The 17,460-nt window shown below is 56.2% G+C and overlaps 4 protein-coding genes across 4 annotated transcripts; 3 read left to right on the forward strand and 1 right to left on the reverse strand.

The window, feature by feature from the left end:
• Nucleotide 1: 1 nt before the first annotated feature.
• E0L32_006555 (uncharacterized protein) lies at nucleotides 2–2,613 on the forward strand (the record flags this gene model as incomplete). The annotated part of the gene is made up of 5 exons (XM_031141200.1): nucleotides 2–267; nucleotides 344–433; nucleotides 1,247–1,427; nucleotides 1,481–1,778; nucleotides 1,841–2,613. The coding sequence occupies 5 exons, from the start codon at nucleotides 2–4 to the stop codon at nucleotides 2,611–2,613; spliced, it is 1,608 nt and encodes a 535-aa protein (XP_030994840.1).
• Nucleotides 2,614–3,185: 572 nt separating this feature from the next.
• Nucleotides 3,186–6,218, forward strand: E0L32_006556 (uncharacterized protein; the record flags this gene model as incomplete). Its single annotated transcript, XM_031141202.1, has 1 exon — nucleotides 3,186–6,218. One exon carries the CDS (start codon nucleotides 3,186–3,188, stop codon nucleotides 6,216–6,218), a length of 3,033 nt encoding a protein of 1,010 aa, XP_030994841.1.
• Nucleotides 6,219–7,450: 1,232 nt separating this feature from the next.
• Nucleotides 7,451–9,013, forward strand: E0L32_006557 (uncharacterized protein; the record flags this gene model as incomplete). The annotated part of the gene is made up of 1 exon (XM_031141203.1): nucleotides 7,451–9,013. The coding sequence occupies one exon, from the start codon at nucleotides 7,451–7,453 to the stop codon at nucleotides 9,011–9,013; it is 1,563 nt and encodes a 520-aa protein (XP_030994842.1).
• A 1,357-nt stretch (nucleotides 9,014–10,370) lies between these two features.
• E0L32_006558 (uncharacterized protein) lies at nucleotides 10,371–13,869 on the reverse strand (the record flags this gene model as incomplete). The annotated part of the gene is made up of 6 exons (XM_031141204.1): nucleotides 10,371–11,266; nucleotides 11,323–12,645; nucleotides 12,702–12,754; nucleotides 12,827–12,911; nucleotides 12,971–13,085; nucleotides 13,246–13,869. 6 exons carry the CDS (start codon nucleotides 13,867–13,869, stop codon nucleotides 10,371–10,373), a joined length of 3,096 nt encoding a protein of 1,031 aa, XP_030994843.1.
• Between the last annotated feature and the right edge of the window lie 3,591 nt (nucleotides 13,870–17,460).

Below are 17,460 nucleotides of genomic sequence, written 5' to 3' on the forward strand. Positions count from 1 at the left end.
CATGGCCTCTGGTCCGTCGTGGACCAGGGCGAAACGTCAATCCGCCTTTCTCCGACCGTTCTCGCGGAACCTTTGGGCCATCGCGACTTGGATACCACTAGCAATATGGTTTAACACGAGCGTCGCCGAGGTCACCATGATCGATGGGCCTTCCATGTACCCTTTCTTGAACGACAACTACAACGAGTCGCTGCGCCGCGACCTGGTGCTGAACTACAAGCTGTATGCGCAGAGCAACCTGGCGCGAGGCATGGTAGTCTCCCTCCGGTGCGTTGACAACCCACAATATGGAAATTTGGTAGTCTTTCGTCTGAACCAAATGCTGACGAGAGCCGCCTCTTAGGAGTCCGGTGCATCCCAACGTCATTTCTGTCAAGAGAGTCATCGGGTTAGAAGGCGATATCGTCCACACGCGCAAGCCTTTCCCTAATTCGTATGTCCGGGTACCACCTGGTCATATCTGGGTTGAAGGAGATGGCGGAGAAGGCAGGAGCTTGGACAGCAATACCTATGGGCCCATATCCGCAGGTCTTGTCACTGGAAAGATTACACATATTCTATATCCTTTCAGAAAGGCCGGTAGGGTACGGTGGTGGGAGTTTTCAGGGAGAGTCGGCACAGCCCATTGAGGGCAACCGAGCTGGCCTGGAACCGCTGCATTGACGCTGTTACAGAATTTTTGTACATTATTGCCTTTTGTTATGTTGTACATGGTAAGAAAAAGGCATCAACGATCCGTGATGAATGAAGCCTTGCCTTAATGATTACATGATCCGCCGCTTTGACTCTGGATGGTTTGATATCAGGAAGGGTACGCAAACCCGACGAGGGATGATCACGAGGACGAATGACCAAAAGTCCCAATGGCCCAAGATGCACTGTCAGTGCTACATCACTTGCGACAATTCCATCGCAGGTTTCTGTTCCTGTGTCATCATCATCGGGCGGGTTCAACTAGTTGAGCCCCGATAACATGGAGCAATTCGGCGCAAGCCCACCTCGGCCCCGAACACCATATAGCGCACGGGCCACTTCAAAACCATCACCGTAGGCTCCGAGTGCTTAACAAATTTCGCCCGTTCCTGACAATACCTGACATCTCGGAAATTCGCGACACCGGCCACTCACTTGATCCTCGATCCCGCGTTGCGGTTCTTTCCCTTGTCCGCCTTTTCTCGCGTTTCTCTTTTTCCTTTCCCCTCAGACGAAATCGACCAGGAATGGTCTTAGGTTCTTCGACGTCTAGTTTTGCCTCGCCTTTCCAAACTTCCTCCAATGCTGCGGCGCTGAGCCCTGCAGTCGGCATTCTCGACGATGAGCCTTCAGCAGTCACCAGATTTTCGGACGGTACTCCAGGAAAGGACCGGCTCGCCGAGAACATGAAGTCTGACAATGCGGATGTCGAGGCGCGACCGCCCTACCTCCATGTACAGAACCCGAGTCTCATCCCGATGACTGAAGGCTAATCTCGCTCTGCCAGTGTATGCTCGCTGGAGGCCTGGGCGGGACGAGCGGCGACATGTTGATGCACAGCTTGGACACCGTCAAGACTCGCCAGCAGGGCGATCCTCACATACCCCCGAAGTACACATCCCTTGGGTCCTCATATTACAAGATTTTGCGACAAGAAGGTATTGGTCGAGGGCTGTACGGTGGATGGCTTCCTGCTCTCCTCGGGTCCTTTCCGGGTACTCTTATTTTCTTCGGCACGTATGAGTTCAGCAAACGTCATCTGTTGGATTATGGCGTTCAATCGCATATTGCGTACCTGTCCAGCGGTATGTCTTGAGCCCAGGCTGCCTCCTTTTTAGTGGTCGGGCGGGAAGCTGACTCTTCGCAGGTTTTCTCGGTGACCTTGCTGCTTCTATCGTTTACGTACCCTCCGAGGTGCTGAAGACACGGCTGCAATTACAAGGCCGATACAACAACCCATATTTCCGATCTGGCTACAACTATCGAGGGACGGTCGATGCAGCCCGGATGATTGCGCGGCAAGAAGGTGTGGGTGCGCTGTTCTACGGGTACAAAGCCACTCTCTACAGGGATCTGCCCTTCTCTGCCTTGCAGTTCATGTTCTGGGAGCAGGGCCAGAGCTGGGCGCGGCAATGGAAACAGGGTCGGGATATAGGCGTGCCCCTAGAGTTTCTCACCGGAGCAGCCGCAGGTGGTCTCGCGGGCGCGATGACTTGCCCGCTGGATGTCGTCAAGACTCGATTACAAACACAAGTGCATCCGAGTGTGGCTGCTTCGGGTGCGGCCGATGCTGGGCTGGGCAAGTTGAAGACGTCAACCCCTCCAGATGCACCAGTCAAGCACACAACGGAAGCTCATGCCGGCACTTCCACCGGCCAACCTCAAAAGCGTCTCATTTCGACGTCGTCGCCGTCAACGCATACTCCCCGGCCAGGAGCAGTCACCCTCGAGACTTCGTCCGTATACACGGGACTCAAGCTCATCTACCGAACCGAGGGCTTGGGCGGTTGGTTTCGCGGAGTCGGACCTCGATTTGTTTGGACAAGCATACAGAGCGGATGCATGCTGTTTTTATACCAGATTATCCTGCGCAAGATGGAAGATGTTATGCCAATAGAGCTGCCAGAAATGCAGTCTTGAGAGATAGGTTTGGGCATGTCGAGACGACAAGACATAGATAGATATCTGTACAATAGTGTGTACTTTATGTGTACGAAATGGTTGTCGCGGCGTACGGATGGATAGAACGCGATAGATTTTCACAGGGCAACTGCTCTATGTCAAACAGACCTGGAATTTGATTGAAGATCCTCCTCTACGGAACATCCAACCGGGACTTAAACAAACCCCTGCAATCGCTTTTCTTGTGGTTTTGAGGGGACCAGCTCGCTCACATGAGAGTAGATCGAGAGTCTCACGCCTCGTTAGATGAATACGCCCCAAAAAGTTGAAGCGGCTCCACCTCGGTAAAGCAATGGCGAGGGAATCCGTCGAGTGGGTCCCACCCAGCAAATCAGGCTCCTCGTCTTTGGGACCATCATGCGATTCTTCCTTCAGAGCTTCTGTTGCCCTTGAATCATCTGCCTTCCAAGAATTGGCAGCCATCGCAGAACCGCACGACCTCAAAGGAGACACGGTCGGGTTCTTGGATCAGATCTGCTTGCTCTGCCTTGGTCAGACGCTACCGCAATGGCAGCCTGCTCATCTGAGCAATGTCCAACACTCCCCTTCCCGTGCCCTCAAAGGCAGCCGTAAGGGCACTCCGCGGCCTCGCCTTTGGGACGACATGCACCCTCGCTTTGGTCACCGAAGACCGCCGCCGCCGCATCAACACTGCACGAAGTGCAATCAACAACGGCGAGAAGCTGCGGTCGGCCAAGCAGTACCATACCGGAGGCACGGCGTTCGCGGTTGCTCTGGAGGAAGAATTCATCGTCGAGTCGAACCCGATATACTGGAAGCGCTATGACCTGCCTCAGAAGCTCCAAGGCCCTGCCCGACGGGAGTCTACCTCAAAGACTCACTCCGCAGAACCCTCCCCAACATCCCCAACACGGACAAGGAGCAAGAGCCCTCAACGTATTGGACGCCAAGCGCAGCATACGCAATTGCCAACAGTCGACCCCTTGAAAGTCGCCATACCAAACATCTTTGCCCCTACCTTGTCCGAACCCACACCGCCCATATTTCAATCAGCGATGAGCCATCAGAGACTTGTATCACAACAAGAGTTGAAAGACGGCGCGGCACGACTGAATCCTGATGAGCTTGTCGCGCAGCTTTCAAAGTTGGCCGATGCCACTGATCTCAAGGGGCTCAATGCTGCTATGCGATCCCTAGCAGTGGCATTCTCCATGGATCAGCTCCCACAATCAACTTTACCCCAACTATTCGAGATATCCTCTCGGTTGTGCGTGGCAGCTCAGCGATACGGGGTCACTGAGCAGGCACAAGAGATACTGCAGTTGGCCGTTGAACGGGGACCGCTCGACGAGCAGATGTACCACGCCCATGAGCCCTTCCCTGTGATCAAATCTCTGATTCCGGAGAAATTCCCCAGCGGCTCAGCTGCAACGCCTCTCACCACGCGTCTTCAACTCGCCATTGCCCTTTTCCTCCCCAAATTCACGCAACCTTGTCATTTGCCCAGCCGCGAGCTGTTTGATGTCGCGGGTGCCCTCTTTGAGGCTGCTATCTCGGCCAAATATCGTCTCGGCATGCAGCAAATCTGCCGGAGGATGATCGCATACCAGCGTGTTCCAAGCGACCTTTTCCAGACGATCTTGACATCTTTACACAAGGAGCAAGAGCACAAACTTGCAGTCAAGTTATTCGGTCTTCTAACACCTGAGGACAGTCTTGGTGACGACGCTCTGTGTCAGATTGGCGACGCGATTGTTGACTCAGTCTCGAACGTCCATGGCTATCGAGCAGAGACAGTTCTCAGAAGGCTCTTTGCCCTTCGGGGAGAGAATCAGCCATTACGGACTAGCTGGGTTACTCGACTTCTGTATTGCGAGTGGGAAAGGGATCACAACATTGACGGCATCGCACAACTGTTCCGTGACTTATTCGCAGAAAGCATCGCTCTCAAGGTGGTCCACCCGGACGGTGTATACCGTGTTATGATCCAGATCTACTTGGAAGCCGGCGCACATGCCAAGGCCGACGAGCTCTTCCATGAGCTCGTGCAGCTCGATGCCACTTGCGAAACAGACTGCCGCCTCCTGGGCCTTTTTGCCCTGTCCAAAGCCAAAGCGGGGGACTGGGACGGAGTTCGGGACAGCTTTACCACCATGAGGCGTCATACCGCGTTCTCAGCATTAGACAGTGACAAGATCTTTGTCCCGATCTTGAAGGTATACAAGCAGAGTCACACCATCGGAGAGACTGAGGCCTTCCTCAAATCCTACATTGACGGCATGCAAGTACCTGTCTCACGCCACATGGTCGCGATGATAGCAAACGAGTACGGCGCCGTCCACGACAAGACGGCATTCATCAGCTGGCTCAGGTATTGTGCCAGTGCAGGCTTCAGCATTAATGCTGCGTTCAGCAACTCTATCCTCCTCAACTGCCAGAAACATTGGAACTTTCACTATCCCGAGCTACGCAGTCTCCTCTTTAGAATGCGCCAGCTGAACCCAGAGTCAGAGGACCAAGTCACCCAAAGGATCATGATGAACGCCGCTGTCCGGGATGCGAAGATGTCAGCAAACGGTGGGCGATGTGTCATGGGGAAGGTAGCCTCTTTGGGTGCCAAGCTAAGCGGTTCCTCAGCTTCGCGGAAGTGCAACGACGAATACGATGTGCTTCTGACGATGAAGCAGGCCATGGTGCGGGGCAAGTCGAGCCGCGCCATCGCTGCTTACAAGCAGGCGATTGCAGCAGGGCTACCCCACAATGAAGAGTGTCTCAGGGCGGCCGTAGTTGCCTCCCTGACTGGGAACAAGGACGACAGATTCTGCGTGGTGGACCTGATGAGAGAGGCACAGGACGCCGGCCATGACATCAGCGCTGCTGCGATTCCCCTTCTTGTGGCCCAGCTGGATGCTGTGGACCACCGGGTCGGCAAGCAACACAGTTTCCAAGGCCTCAAGGAGAAGTTGGGCGAGTTCGAGAAGCTGCAACTCGAGCTGTCCGACTTTGCTCTGAACCGGGCAGCTCTTCACCTGTGCAAGGCCAAGCACTACAGCGGGGCCGTTGCGTTCGCGCTCTCGGCGGCAGAGAGGGTCGGCAGGCGCCCTGGGTACAACAACTACAACTTCTCGGTCCTGATGTGGGCATACGGCGCTGCGCGGGACGTCGAGGGGCTCGCGGTGGTCATCGCTGGTGCGGAAGAGGCCTGCATCAGAGATCAGATGTGCTACACGGCCATGAAGAGGGCGCGGCGGCTGCTGAGGGCCTCGTCCGACCAAGGGGCCGCCCGCAAGGGGCTGGAGGCCATCGCCGCCGGCCTGGAGAGGTCTCGCCTGGGCAGGCAGACCCTCGGCTCGGAGAGGCAGGAGCTCAACGCCGTCGCCCTCGAGATCATGGCGCAGGCAGCCCAGGATGCCGCTCGCGAGGGGAAGCAGGCCGGGTCTGTGCCCGCGCCGTGGACCTTGAAGAAGTACGATGCCGAGAGGGCCAGCCTGGGCTCTGACCTGGACGAGGATCTCGGTTTCAGGGACGTGCATTCACATTCAGACGGGTCCGATATTGAGTCTACGTCTGTCAAGGCTGAGCCGCTGGCTGCTACTGGGTAATTTGGACTAGGGGTGGGATGGGATGGGATTGAGTGTGAAGAATAGCGCCTGTACTTTGTTTCTACCTCTACCATAAAGCATACATAGATAGTGATATTGGATCACGATAGCATGGCACATTGAGGAGTTTTGGTTCATCACATGAAAGAATACCAACGTTTTTCTCTGTACTACATACCAATATACAACATCCTCATCCAAGCCACATTCGTCAGCAGCTGGTCGGCCGATGCCAATCGAGGTGGGCAATCCCTTTTTGAGAGGAAAATAAGCATGTGAAAGCTGAAGCAGCCTTATGAGGGTCGCCATATCGCGTGTCATCACGAGACAGACAAAAAGAGGCAGATTAAGTTGTAGGCATGTTTCTGTGCTTTCAGGGTCCTTGGGAAATTCCGAGTTAAATCTGGACCCTGGCATTCTCCAAAAGGCGGTACCCTTGGGATCCTGATTGGCATTAGCGCGGCTGATATGAGCCCATTCTGTCTCTTTTGCCTGGCAGCGTGGGCGGATGGGAAAGGGGAGCAACGGGTGAGGCTTTGACAGGCTCGACAGGAAACCCCCCCTGACGCGTTCCATCCCAGCCCATCCCAGAAGGGCGAGAAAAAATCGAATGACATGTGAAATTTGGCGGTCAACAGGCGGGATCGCTGCCTCTTCCCCACTGATTGGACCATTTCTAGCACGGCGAGAACCGCAATGGCACGATTCTACCGCCTAATTCAGACCACTGTAAATTGAGCCCGGTGGAGAAAAAATTCCACCGAGGAGGGCGAGGGGTGCATCTTTTCAGGAACCAGCTTACTTTACCTACCTATCATAGCAGCCTCGTCTGATAATTAGATCCTCGAGTAGCCGTGCAGCGATTGATAATTTTCTTGCTCCTTCTTTGTTCGAGGATTGCACTCTTCTCACATCTTGGATTGTATCTTGTCTGTTCCTGGCTCCGTCCGCCTTCTACACACCGTTGACCGATCTGCTCTCCACGACGACCCTTTCTTGATCGCGCCCCGTTCGCCACTAGCCCCGATCTTGAACGGACCTCCTCCCATTTCTCTCTCTCTCTCTCGCATTTGTAGAGTTGGAGGGGTTGCTCTGGGTACTTGTTTGATTGCAAACCAGGAGCATCGCGATTGTTGTGTCTCGCTCTGTTTGTCTCCCATTGGAAAAGGCGCCGACACCGGCCTACGATACACACACACATACACCGACCACACCCCCCCCAACAACCACACATGACGACAAACGCCGAGTTCGCGGAGAGCCAGAGGGAGCGGAGGGAGAAGTTCCATGAGGCGGACGTGGTCGTGGTTGGCGCGGGCGTCTTCGGATGCGCCGCCGCCTACGCGCTCGCCAACCAGGGCCGCAGCGTCCTGCTGCTCGAGCGCTCCATGAGCGAGCCGGACCGCATCGTCGGCGAGCTGCTCCAGCCCGGTGGCGTGAGGTCCCTGCGCAAGCTCGGCCTCGAGAGGTGCACGGAGGGCATCGACGCCATCCCCTGCTACGGCTACCACGTCCTCAACTTCGACCAGGAGGTCGTAATACCCTACTCGTACGTCGACGAGGACGGCCGCGTCCACGCCCAGTCGCACAAGATGACCGACGGCCCCAACGGCCACCACGCAGCCGTCGCCAACGGCTCCGCCAAGAAGGCCGACCTCAAGAGGCCAGAGGGCCGCTCCTTCCACCACGGCCGCTTCATCATGAAGCTGCGCGAGGCCTGCCTAGCGCACCCCAACATCACCGTCGTCGAGACCGAGGTCACGGCCACCATCACCGGCGACGCCGGCCCGGCCGTGCTCGGCGTCGAGTCCCTCACCACCGTCGACCGCGAGACGAGGGAGAAGCGGCCGGACTACTTCTTCGGCCAGCTGACCATCATCGCCGACGGCTACGCCTCCAAGTTCCGCAAGCAGTACGTCGGCCGCGCGCCCGTCGTGCGCTCCAAGTTCTACGCCCTCGAGCTCATCGACTGCCCCCTGGCCCCGGCCGGCTACGGCCACGTCGTCATCGGCAAGGCGGCGCCCATCCTCATCTACCAGATCGGCGCGCGCGAGACGCGCGCCCTCATCGCCGTGCCCAACGACCTGCCCGCCGCCTCGCCCGCCGCCGGCGGCGTCCGCGGCTACATCCGCAACGTCGTCCTGCCCAACCTCCCGCCCGCCGTCCGGCCCTGCTTCGAGGCCGCCCTCGCCGACGGCCGGATCCCGCGCTCCATGCCCAACTCGTGGCTGCCGCCCGCCCGCGACGCCATCGGCAGCCACCCGGGCGTCGTCGTCCTCGGCGACGCCTACAACATGCGCCACCCGCTCGGCGGCGGCGGCATGACGGTCGCCTTCAACGACGTGCTGCTCGTCGCCGAGCTGCTCGACCCGGCGCGCGTGCCCGACCTCGGCGACGCCGACGCCGTGCGCGCCGCCCTGCGGCCCTTCCACTGGCGCCGCAAGAGCCTGTCGTCCATCATCAACGTGCTGGCGCAGGCGCTCTACAGCCTCTTCGAGGCCCAGGACCGGCAGCTCATGGCCCTGCGCCGCGGCTGCTTCCGCTACTTCCAGCTCGGCGTCACCGACGAGCCCGTCGCCATGCTCGGCGGCCTCGTCCACCAGCCGCTCATGCTGGCGCGGCACTTCTTCACCGTCGCCTTCCTCGCCGTCTGGGTCAACGCCGTCGACGTCGTGTGCGGCGGCAACGTCGTGCTCGGCCTGCTGAGGTCGCCGCTCGTGCTGGTCGACGCCGTGCTCATCCTGTGGAAGGCGTGCGTCGTGTTCCTGCCCGTGCTGTACCGGGAGCTGCTGTGAGCGCTTGATTGATGGCTTGTTGGCGGTCGAGTGAGTGGCAAGGGGAGGTTGGTCATAGTAAGGACACAAACGCATATATATGATGAGATGAGACGGGGCGTGTGTGTATAGACAGACGACGGGGACACACCCGATAGAGGGTAAGAAGAGAGAGAAAAAGAAAGGGGTAGAACAGAACAGGGTGTAGAAAGAAAGCTGGCTGTCGGACCAGATTGGGGGGGGGGGGGCTTGCCCTCATTTCTCATGCACTCTCTCTGCTTGCTTCCGAGGAGCGAAGCACAGCAAGGGGGACGGGGACGCATATTGTATTAGCAAAGAAAGGACGAATGATATACATGTATATATATTGGGTTTATAAACAAGGCGAAGAATAGGGTTTTCTCAAGGGGTCTTGTAGGGACCCAGTTTGATAATAGTTAATATCCTCCTCTGAAACCAAACGTTTCTTGTTGATACGGTGATAACGTAAATATGAATCTTGACAGATACCTCCTAGGAAGAGAGGTGTACTCGACTCGCAACAGCGAGGTATAAACACATATATACTCACAGCATAAACCACGTGGCATGCACACGACGCCGACGCAAAATCTTGGATCTTTACTTATTTGTTATTGAATCATTCATGCTCGTCTCGACCCGAAAACAGCCCCTGGAGTAAAAGTTGTGGGCGACCAGAAGGGATCAACATCTTCTTCTCCTCCCTCCCCTTTGGTCGCGTCTCTGCTATTCTGGAGCACGCATATGCTAATCCCATCGCAACCCCTCAGAACCACCAGCCCAGTCTCGGGGAGCGCTTGCCAATGCTGTGAAGAAGAAAAAAAAAAGAAAATGGGAAAAAGGCATACACGTGTCGTAGGTATAATGTACATCGATGTCGGTCCCCCCGCTGGTCTGCGCAACATCGCCCTCCCCTATCCCCTAACTCCCCGAGAGGCAGCGTGCCGTTCTTTCTCCTTGCCCAGCGACTAGCCACACCCCAGGCGGCTGATTCTGCACTTCCACCCCCGATAGCGAGGACCAATCTCCATCCTTAAGGGTGTCCAGGTTTAAACAAATTCCCATCGGCCGCTGATCAGCCCACCGCTTACGTTGACGCCAGGTTCCATAGATATTCACCCGAAAAAAAAATGCCAGCCTGGATGCCAAAAACCGCCGTGGGCAGAAACAGAAGAAAATTTCGAAATCTCCCCCGGTGGGGTGATACGCAAACGCCGATTTGTCATACTAGTCTCAAGCAAACACCGGTTCTCATACTTCGTCATAAGGGGTCTGCTCTGGTCGAATGGTGTTGGTAGTTCCGAGTAGAAAGCTCCAAAGCCATGTATGTCTTCGTCCCCTTTATCTGGATAGAAAATCAAGATGCCTCTTCCTCCTGTTGCCCCGTCGTTGACGATTTCAACGCGGGGGAGATGCTGATGGAGATCTTCTTCGGCCCTCCGCCCCCCGAACCTGGTGATCCACCCCCAGCGGCACCGCCCTTCTTCTTTCGAAAGGCCGACATGTTGGCGCTGATGCCGGAGGAGCCGCTGTGCCGGCGCTTGTTCTGCATCAACTTGCCTAGCTCGTCATCCTCGTCCTCCTCGCGCCGTCGTTTCTCCGACAGGCGCTCGGGCGGCGAGACGGACGTCGTGCTGGTGTCGCTAAGAGAGTCGTCCTCGGCATGATCGGCGCCAGGCTGGGTCTCGGCAGGTGGCATTTCCAAGTCTCCGTTCTCGTCGGCATCCTCGTCCGACGCATAGTCCACCAGCGGTTTTGATGCCAGCTCTCCTCCATTCGGAACGGTGGCTTGCCCTGCTTTCTTCACGTCGGCATCGTCTTCGTCATCCGAAGTGTTCCAGTAGGCCTCCTCTTCCGGGTCCATTGCGAGATGCTCCATGTGGCCTCTGACTCCAACATTGGATGGCCTGCCATTGGATGTGTCCTCCTCGCCTTCATTAAAGTACGAGTCCATCGAGTTTCCATAGCCTTGGGGCACGTCGCCGCGGAGCAGCAAGCTCTGGAACGTCTCCAGATAGTCCAATCTTTCCATCTTCTCGCGGTAGTTGTCGACCAGATGCATCGTGAGTTCCTTAATATTCTCCTTCTTAATGAGCTCGAACAAGTCGAGGCATGCTGAGCAAAGCAAATTGTCGCGCGGCAGTGTCTTTATCAGAACATCCAGAATGGGGCCCAGTACCCGCTTCTCCGCAATGTGACGGGAATAGAAGTCGTCCTGGAGGAAGACGAGTTGACGGAAGAACCGTATGGCGACTAGAAGACGATTAGCTTCAGGCTTGGGGGGACTGGTATGAATGAGATATGCCTACCAAGTTGGAGATGCTTCTGCTGACAGTCAAGCAGCTGTGCGAACCGCAAGACCAGGTTCTGTGTCAGTACAAAGTATTTGCTGCGGTGGTGGTGTTGCCGGACGTAAAAGCATAGTATATCGTTTAGATAGCTGAAAATGCCGTCCTCGACAGGGGAGAAGTTGTGGTCGGTCCGACCCTCCAGGTCCAGAAGAGGCTTGAACAGACGCGGAGCGGACTGTTCGTAGAAGTAATTGAGGAACAATTCTTGCTGGGCATCGATGGGCTGCTGCTGGGGACGGGGTCTGTTCGCGAACTCGCCATTGGCCTTAGCGGCGAAGTTCTCCTGAGCCTGGCCGGACGGAGTCGGGTCCAGTAGCACCTTCAAGGCGTCTGAGACCTGGGATTTGATACCGAGGTCTACCTCAACAAGAAGGAGATCGATGAGTGTGTCGGTGAGAGGTGGTTGTTTCTCCTGCAGTTGCCGGTACATTGTCTGCCGGATCATCTGGGGGTCATGATCGATCATGGAGACCAGAATGTCCGTCGCGCCGACCCGAGCAGCGACATCAAGATTCCGCAGCCCGAAATTGATGACCTGCAAAAGACCATGGGACAAGAAGTTGTTGTAGAGTGTGAGGCGTGCTGGTGGCTGGAGGTTCTTGGCGATTGCGCAGCACTGCTGAATAAACAGGACTGCCTCCTTTTTCCGCAAGAGCTCCTCCCCAGGGTCGATGAAAATGCCAAAAAGATCGTTCAGGAATCCGACGTTGGCTTGAAGATGCTGTACAATATCCACCTGGTTGAAGAAGATGAGGGAATTGAGCACGGAAAAGGTGGGATCGTCGAGGATGCGCGCCAAGACGACATCCTTCAGGTACTGTAACCGGTATGTCTGGTGAATCTTTCTTCGAATGATGTCGTCCTGGATTCGGACAACTTCTTTGTACCTCCCTTGGTTATTCAGCCATTGCCGGTGATTCGCCTTGTGACTCGGAAAGTCGGGGTCGTATTCCAATGCACCCACCACGCCCAGCACGCAGTCGTCCGACACGGCGTGCTCGATGGTTCCGGTGTCGTTCAGCAAGAGGATAGTCTTCATGATGTTGCATAGGTGATGCAAATCGCCGAGGCTCTCCAGGTCTTCGGCCATCTCGACAAGAGGAATGAGTTTCCTGATGTAATCTTCGTTCATGATGTACTTGGCGAGTGCATCCCGGCCGCCGGCAGACGAGCTCATAATCCGCATGTTGTTGTCCAATTCCTGAAGGTTGTTCAGGTCGGCAGGAGGCAGGGATATGGTTGTGGGCATATCCATGGCCAAGTCGTCAGAGAGACTGTCATCTGAACAGGGCTGTCATTAGCGAAGGCCTGCGTCATCGAGAGAGAAGCCGCCTTACCTTGGCCCGCCATACTCGTCTGGAAAGACTGCTGGATGCTACTTATGAATTTCCTAACGGGGATATGTCAATATTCGTGATATTCTTGGTCTTGGTCTCGCAGCTGCTGCGAATTGGGAACCAACCATATCAAGCTGCATCCTTCGGCTTCTTGGAAGCTCAATGCCATGTCCACGCCATTGCTGGGCTCAGTCCAAACAATCAGGGTATCTAGGGGAGGGTCGGTCAGTTGATGCCGTGCGCATCTCACAGGGAGACGTGCTACAAACCTTGCTGCTTTTGAAAGCCATCTTCTCTGCAGATACGTGTCTCGAGCAGAAGCCTGTCGGGATGATCTTCAGATTCCACAATGACCCGGGGTTCCTTACTCTGCCCGTCGTCGACCTAGATCGCATCATCAAGTTTGTATGTCAGTCAAGGCCTTGCGGCAGAATTGGACGGTAGCTATGCCAAATCTCTAGTCACGCGCGCGCAGGAGCATTCTGGCGCGCATGCGAACAGGGTGATGGCTGGGAAGGCCGTGAGGGAGCGGGGTTTTACGCACCGGGATGTACGTGGCCGTGCAAAAGCCGGTGCCGCGGTCGAACCAGTCATTGTTACGAAGTTCGTAGACCTTAACACGTTTCCTATCGGTTGACTGATGAGGCACCGAGTGTGCCATCATCACGGGTTCGGGGTCCCCCTCGGAGACGACCCGGGTGTAGTTGAGTAGATCAGGCGCGAGATCCAGATGCTGCTGGAGGGAGAGCTCGGTTTCGGCCTGGCTGATGAGGGTGAGTGCCGCCACCTTCTCTGGCGTGCGGGCGCCCGTGGAGATGGGCGCACAATTGGGACTAGGCGGTCGGTCGGTCGGGTGAGGGCGAGATGGCGATTGCGGCGATGCGGCGAGATTGCGGCGGCAGCAGGGTGACGTCGGAGGATTGGCGATCGGGATGACCACCCAGCCTGAAGCGCCACAAATTCCTGGGGTGGTGAGAGCGGGCGCGCGCGCCTGGGCCGGTCGCGGAGGGACAGGGAAAAAGCGACAGAGCGATGGCGATGGACGTCTGGCGATTGCGATGCCGGGGCCGAGCCAGATGCCGGGGAGGGAGTCGGGGTGGTGTGCCGGGTGTCGCGTGGGCAGCAGTCGCAAAAAACGGGCTTGGGGTCGTGTGGGATTTGGGTTCATTTGCAAGAGAGATGGTGATAAGAAACTTCAGGCTGGCTGTCAAGGCCGTAGCGCAGGATTGACCTAAAAGTGGGGCCGAGCTACGGTACGCGTGATGGCCTGGCCTTGTCTTGCCATGATTGCCATTCTTGCCATGCCTTCCCCTTGTCTGGGGTGGTCCGGGCGTCGGCTCTTGCCCCCTTGCTGGCTGCCCCAAAAAAAAGAAAAGGAAAGGAAGTCACCAAGATCGCAGCCTAGGGGCACCTTAGCGCTGTAACTCCCCCCAACTGACCCCTCCAAAATCTCCAAAATGCCCCGGCCAGCACCCATTTAAGGCCCTGACAGGCCTCCAGATCGCCTCCAGGGGCTACCCGTAGACGTTCTTGTCCACTGTCCGTGGGCGCGCCCCCCACGAAACAAGCCGAGTGACGGAGAAGCTTTTGACGAGGCATGAAGGGTGCTGCCGGATCGAGCGTCGGTTTTATTAGCCGCCTGTCTTGCCTCTCAGCGCTTCTTCTCCCGAGTCCATTCGTCCCATCTACCGCCGGCCCAACTTGCAAATGGTACACCATTCACGAACCGGAGTGTTCCGAGCTTCCAGTATCTGATTACTTACCTAGGTAATTATCAACTTGGTCAGACTTAAAACACCGTAATCAGGGGCATGGTTTCCCCACACCTTCACCTTTGATATGAGTTACTCAGAATCGCCAGCACAAGTCAGACAAAAATATTCAGAGACGGCTGTATGGCAGTTATAGGATCTTCTTTGCAACTCATTTCTCCAAGGGGAAAGAGTTGGCTCTTCCTAATCATCACGGGGAACGCGATACACTCAAGGAAATTCCCAACTTACCCCAGCAAACTAAATGAAGGACCTCGTGATGTGGCCTGCGAACTACCTACTCCGTACTTAAGCTAGGAGCGCGGCAAGTTTTTATCTTTCGAACCAGAAGCAGACTCCAGAACGAGAGCCACGCGGACACACTCGAGCTGATTAGGAAGCCGGATCCCGCATGCCAACTTGCACCATCCATGGCGGCGGATCGGATGGTCCACCAAAGAGCCTCTCGGTCCATCCACTTACGCATGGGCCCCGTGTGTTGTGTGCGGATACTCCCACTTGGTGAGACCTGAAACTTACTCTTCGTTAGTCTGTGGATACAGTCGAACTTTGTCGGAAACAACATGGGCACGACCTGACGATGGGTGTGGCCGTTTGTGCTCTATCTCGGTCGACACAAGGATCCGCCTTTTTGTGTTCTCGCTCGAGTGCGCAGTTGCATGGTACCTATGCATGTGGTCAGCTCCGCAGCATGCTGCATTGTCCTTTGGTCGAACAGCTGTGATGGCGATGGCGCCCGTGCCGGATCCGAGCTTGATAAGGAGAGGAGTGCCGTTAGACAGACCTGGGGCGTCAAAGTCCATCCATGTCCACGCAGGGTATCTCGCGAGAGCTACCTATTCGCGATGTCATGTGGCTCGCACAGCATCGAGCCCACCGGTAGATAGGGGAGCCTGACTATCGGATCATGGCTGCCACTCGCATCTGGCAGATGCAGCTGCCGGCGTCCGGTATACCGCCTGTCTGATCCCAACACTTTTCGTCACTTACATTGTCGAATCATGTCCCCTCGGTGTCTTGGACCGGATGAGCCTAAGCATGGAGGGGGCCACAGCCGGGGACACTCATCGTCGTTCGCTCAACGTACGTGTCCGTCCGACAGGCGCTCGGAGGAGCATCTTCTCTTATCAAGCCATCAGCCACATTGCGCAATAGTCTCTGGGACTTTTGATGAGGTCTCGTTCCGAAGCTGCCTCGAGAGATATGACGCCCGCGGTGAGTGATGAAGTCGGTGAAGTTTCAAGAGTACCCGTCCCGGGGTGCCGCCCCTGCAGCATGCGGCTGGAAAGCATTTGCATGGGCTGCCATGTTAGTTACAAATAGGCAGATGATCCGCACTGAACGGAGACTGAGGACGTTTACCACTAACCAGCACTACCCCGGGCTCCAATAGAACGAAGCCGGGCCGTACTGGTAGCTATCGCTAACCACGCCATGACAGTCGCCAACCTTGACGGCTAATACGTCGTTGGCCTGGGCAGCTGAACCTGCTGTATTGCCAAGAGGGCCGCTAATGTACCGCTACCTCTCTGCACGTCTTTTTGGGCCACAGCGCTCGTGCAGTGACTGGCTGTGTACCTGTACGCTCTCGAATACGAGCAACACAGGCCCACCCACTTGTGAAATCTTCAAGCACTGGCTGAGAGGCATTTCTTCTAATACGACTACTCCTCTATGGTGCGTTGGCTCGCCCAGAAAAAAATGTACCGGTTCTACGCTTGCCACAGTTGCCAGCGTGCGCGCCGTTTCAACCCTCTCAACGCCCAACGTCGCCGTTGGCTCGCCTGAGTGGCCACGGCGGTCGCATTTGGGGGTGTGGGCGCCCGTTTCGCCTTTCTTCGTCATGATCTGGAGGCAACGGTAGACTAACTACTTGTAGCAGCAAAAGAAGAATCATCCACAGGCAGGCTTGGCAGGGTATGTTTGCGCCGACATGTCTATTGTATCTGCCAGCCCAGATGGAATGGGCCACTGGGCTGTGATATTGGCGGCACATATGCACGGAATGAAAAGTACCCTGACCATGGGTGCTTCTTTTGGGTTTTCTTTTACCTATCTGCCAATGCCCTCCACCCTCACCTCGCACAAACCACGAAGTATTGTATTGTGACTATTTCGCACGTCGTACATGCTGCTGAGGGCTGGTCACCTACCCGTCGCATCCATCCTGGACCAGCCCGCCGCCCCCCCCCCTCCCTCGGCCCCCTGGTCAAACCCTGCAGCACGGCTAACGGGCAAGCCAACCGAGACTCGCCGGCCAGGGGACCCATCGCCTTGCCATCTGCACCAGGGAAATCTACTTGTACTTGTAATGATCGACCAGAAGAAGGAGGTTTCGGAGCCACGAACCAGGATTGTTTCACGCCCCCGCGTGCGTGCTTGCTCCTGCGTGGTTGCTTCTGCGCTGGCCCTCTGCCCTGCACAGATGGAGGGAGACGGGGATTTTGAAAATAGTTTGCAGCCCGAAGCAGGGTTTGGTCAAGTCACCGTCGATTGATTGGGACGCTCGCATGCAGTCGTTGGTGACAGACACACAGACGGACAGACCTACAAAGAGGCCCGGTCTCGTCTCCTTTTTCCCAGGCTGCTGCACCCATTGTCTGTCTGTCTTTTCTCTTGTTTACCCAACTCATATAATATCATCAAGCCGCGCTCCTGTATGATCCTGTGTCCTCCGGATCTCTCGCTTGTTCATCGACGCTTGTTCATCGGGGACATACCGTTTGCCCTTCTCTAATGAATCACGGAAGACCGTGTATCTTCTCTTGCCTCAGTCGTTACTTTGTGTGCCTTTTTTTGCCGGGTCCAATCCTCCCTCCAACGCTAAATCTTACACGCATTATCCTTTCCCTTTGAGCTGCAGTCACTCTGCACTCCAAAGGACGACTCCATCCTGGCCATTTGCTCTGCGCTTTCTCGGCCTGGTGCACGTGGTTGATCCCCCTCTTTCGAGCAGGGTGTCATCCAGACGCCGCCTGTGTGCTTGA

The sequence above is a fragment of the Thyridium curvatum genome, assembly GCF_004353045.1.
Source record: "Thyridium curvatum strain D216 chromosome Unknown NODE_37_length_373104_cov_81.786046, whole genome shotgun sequence".
Classification (NCBI taxonomy): domain Eukaryota; kingdom Fungi; phylum Ascomycota; class Sordariomycetes; order Thyridiales; family Thyridiaceae; genus Thyridium; species Thyridium curvatum.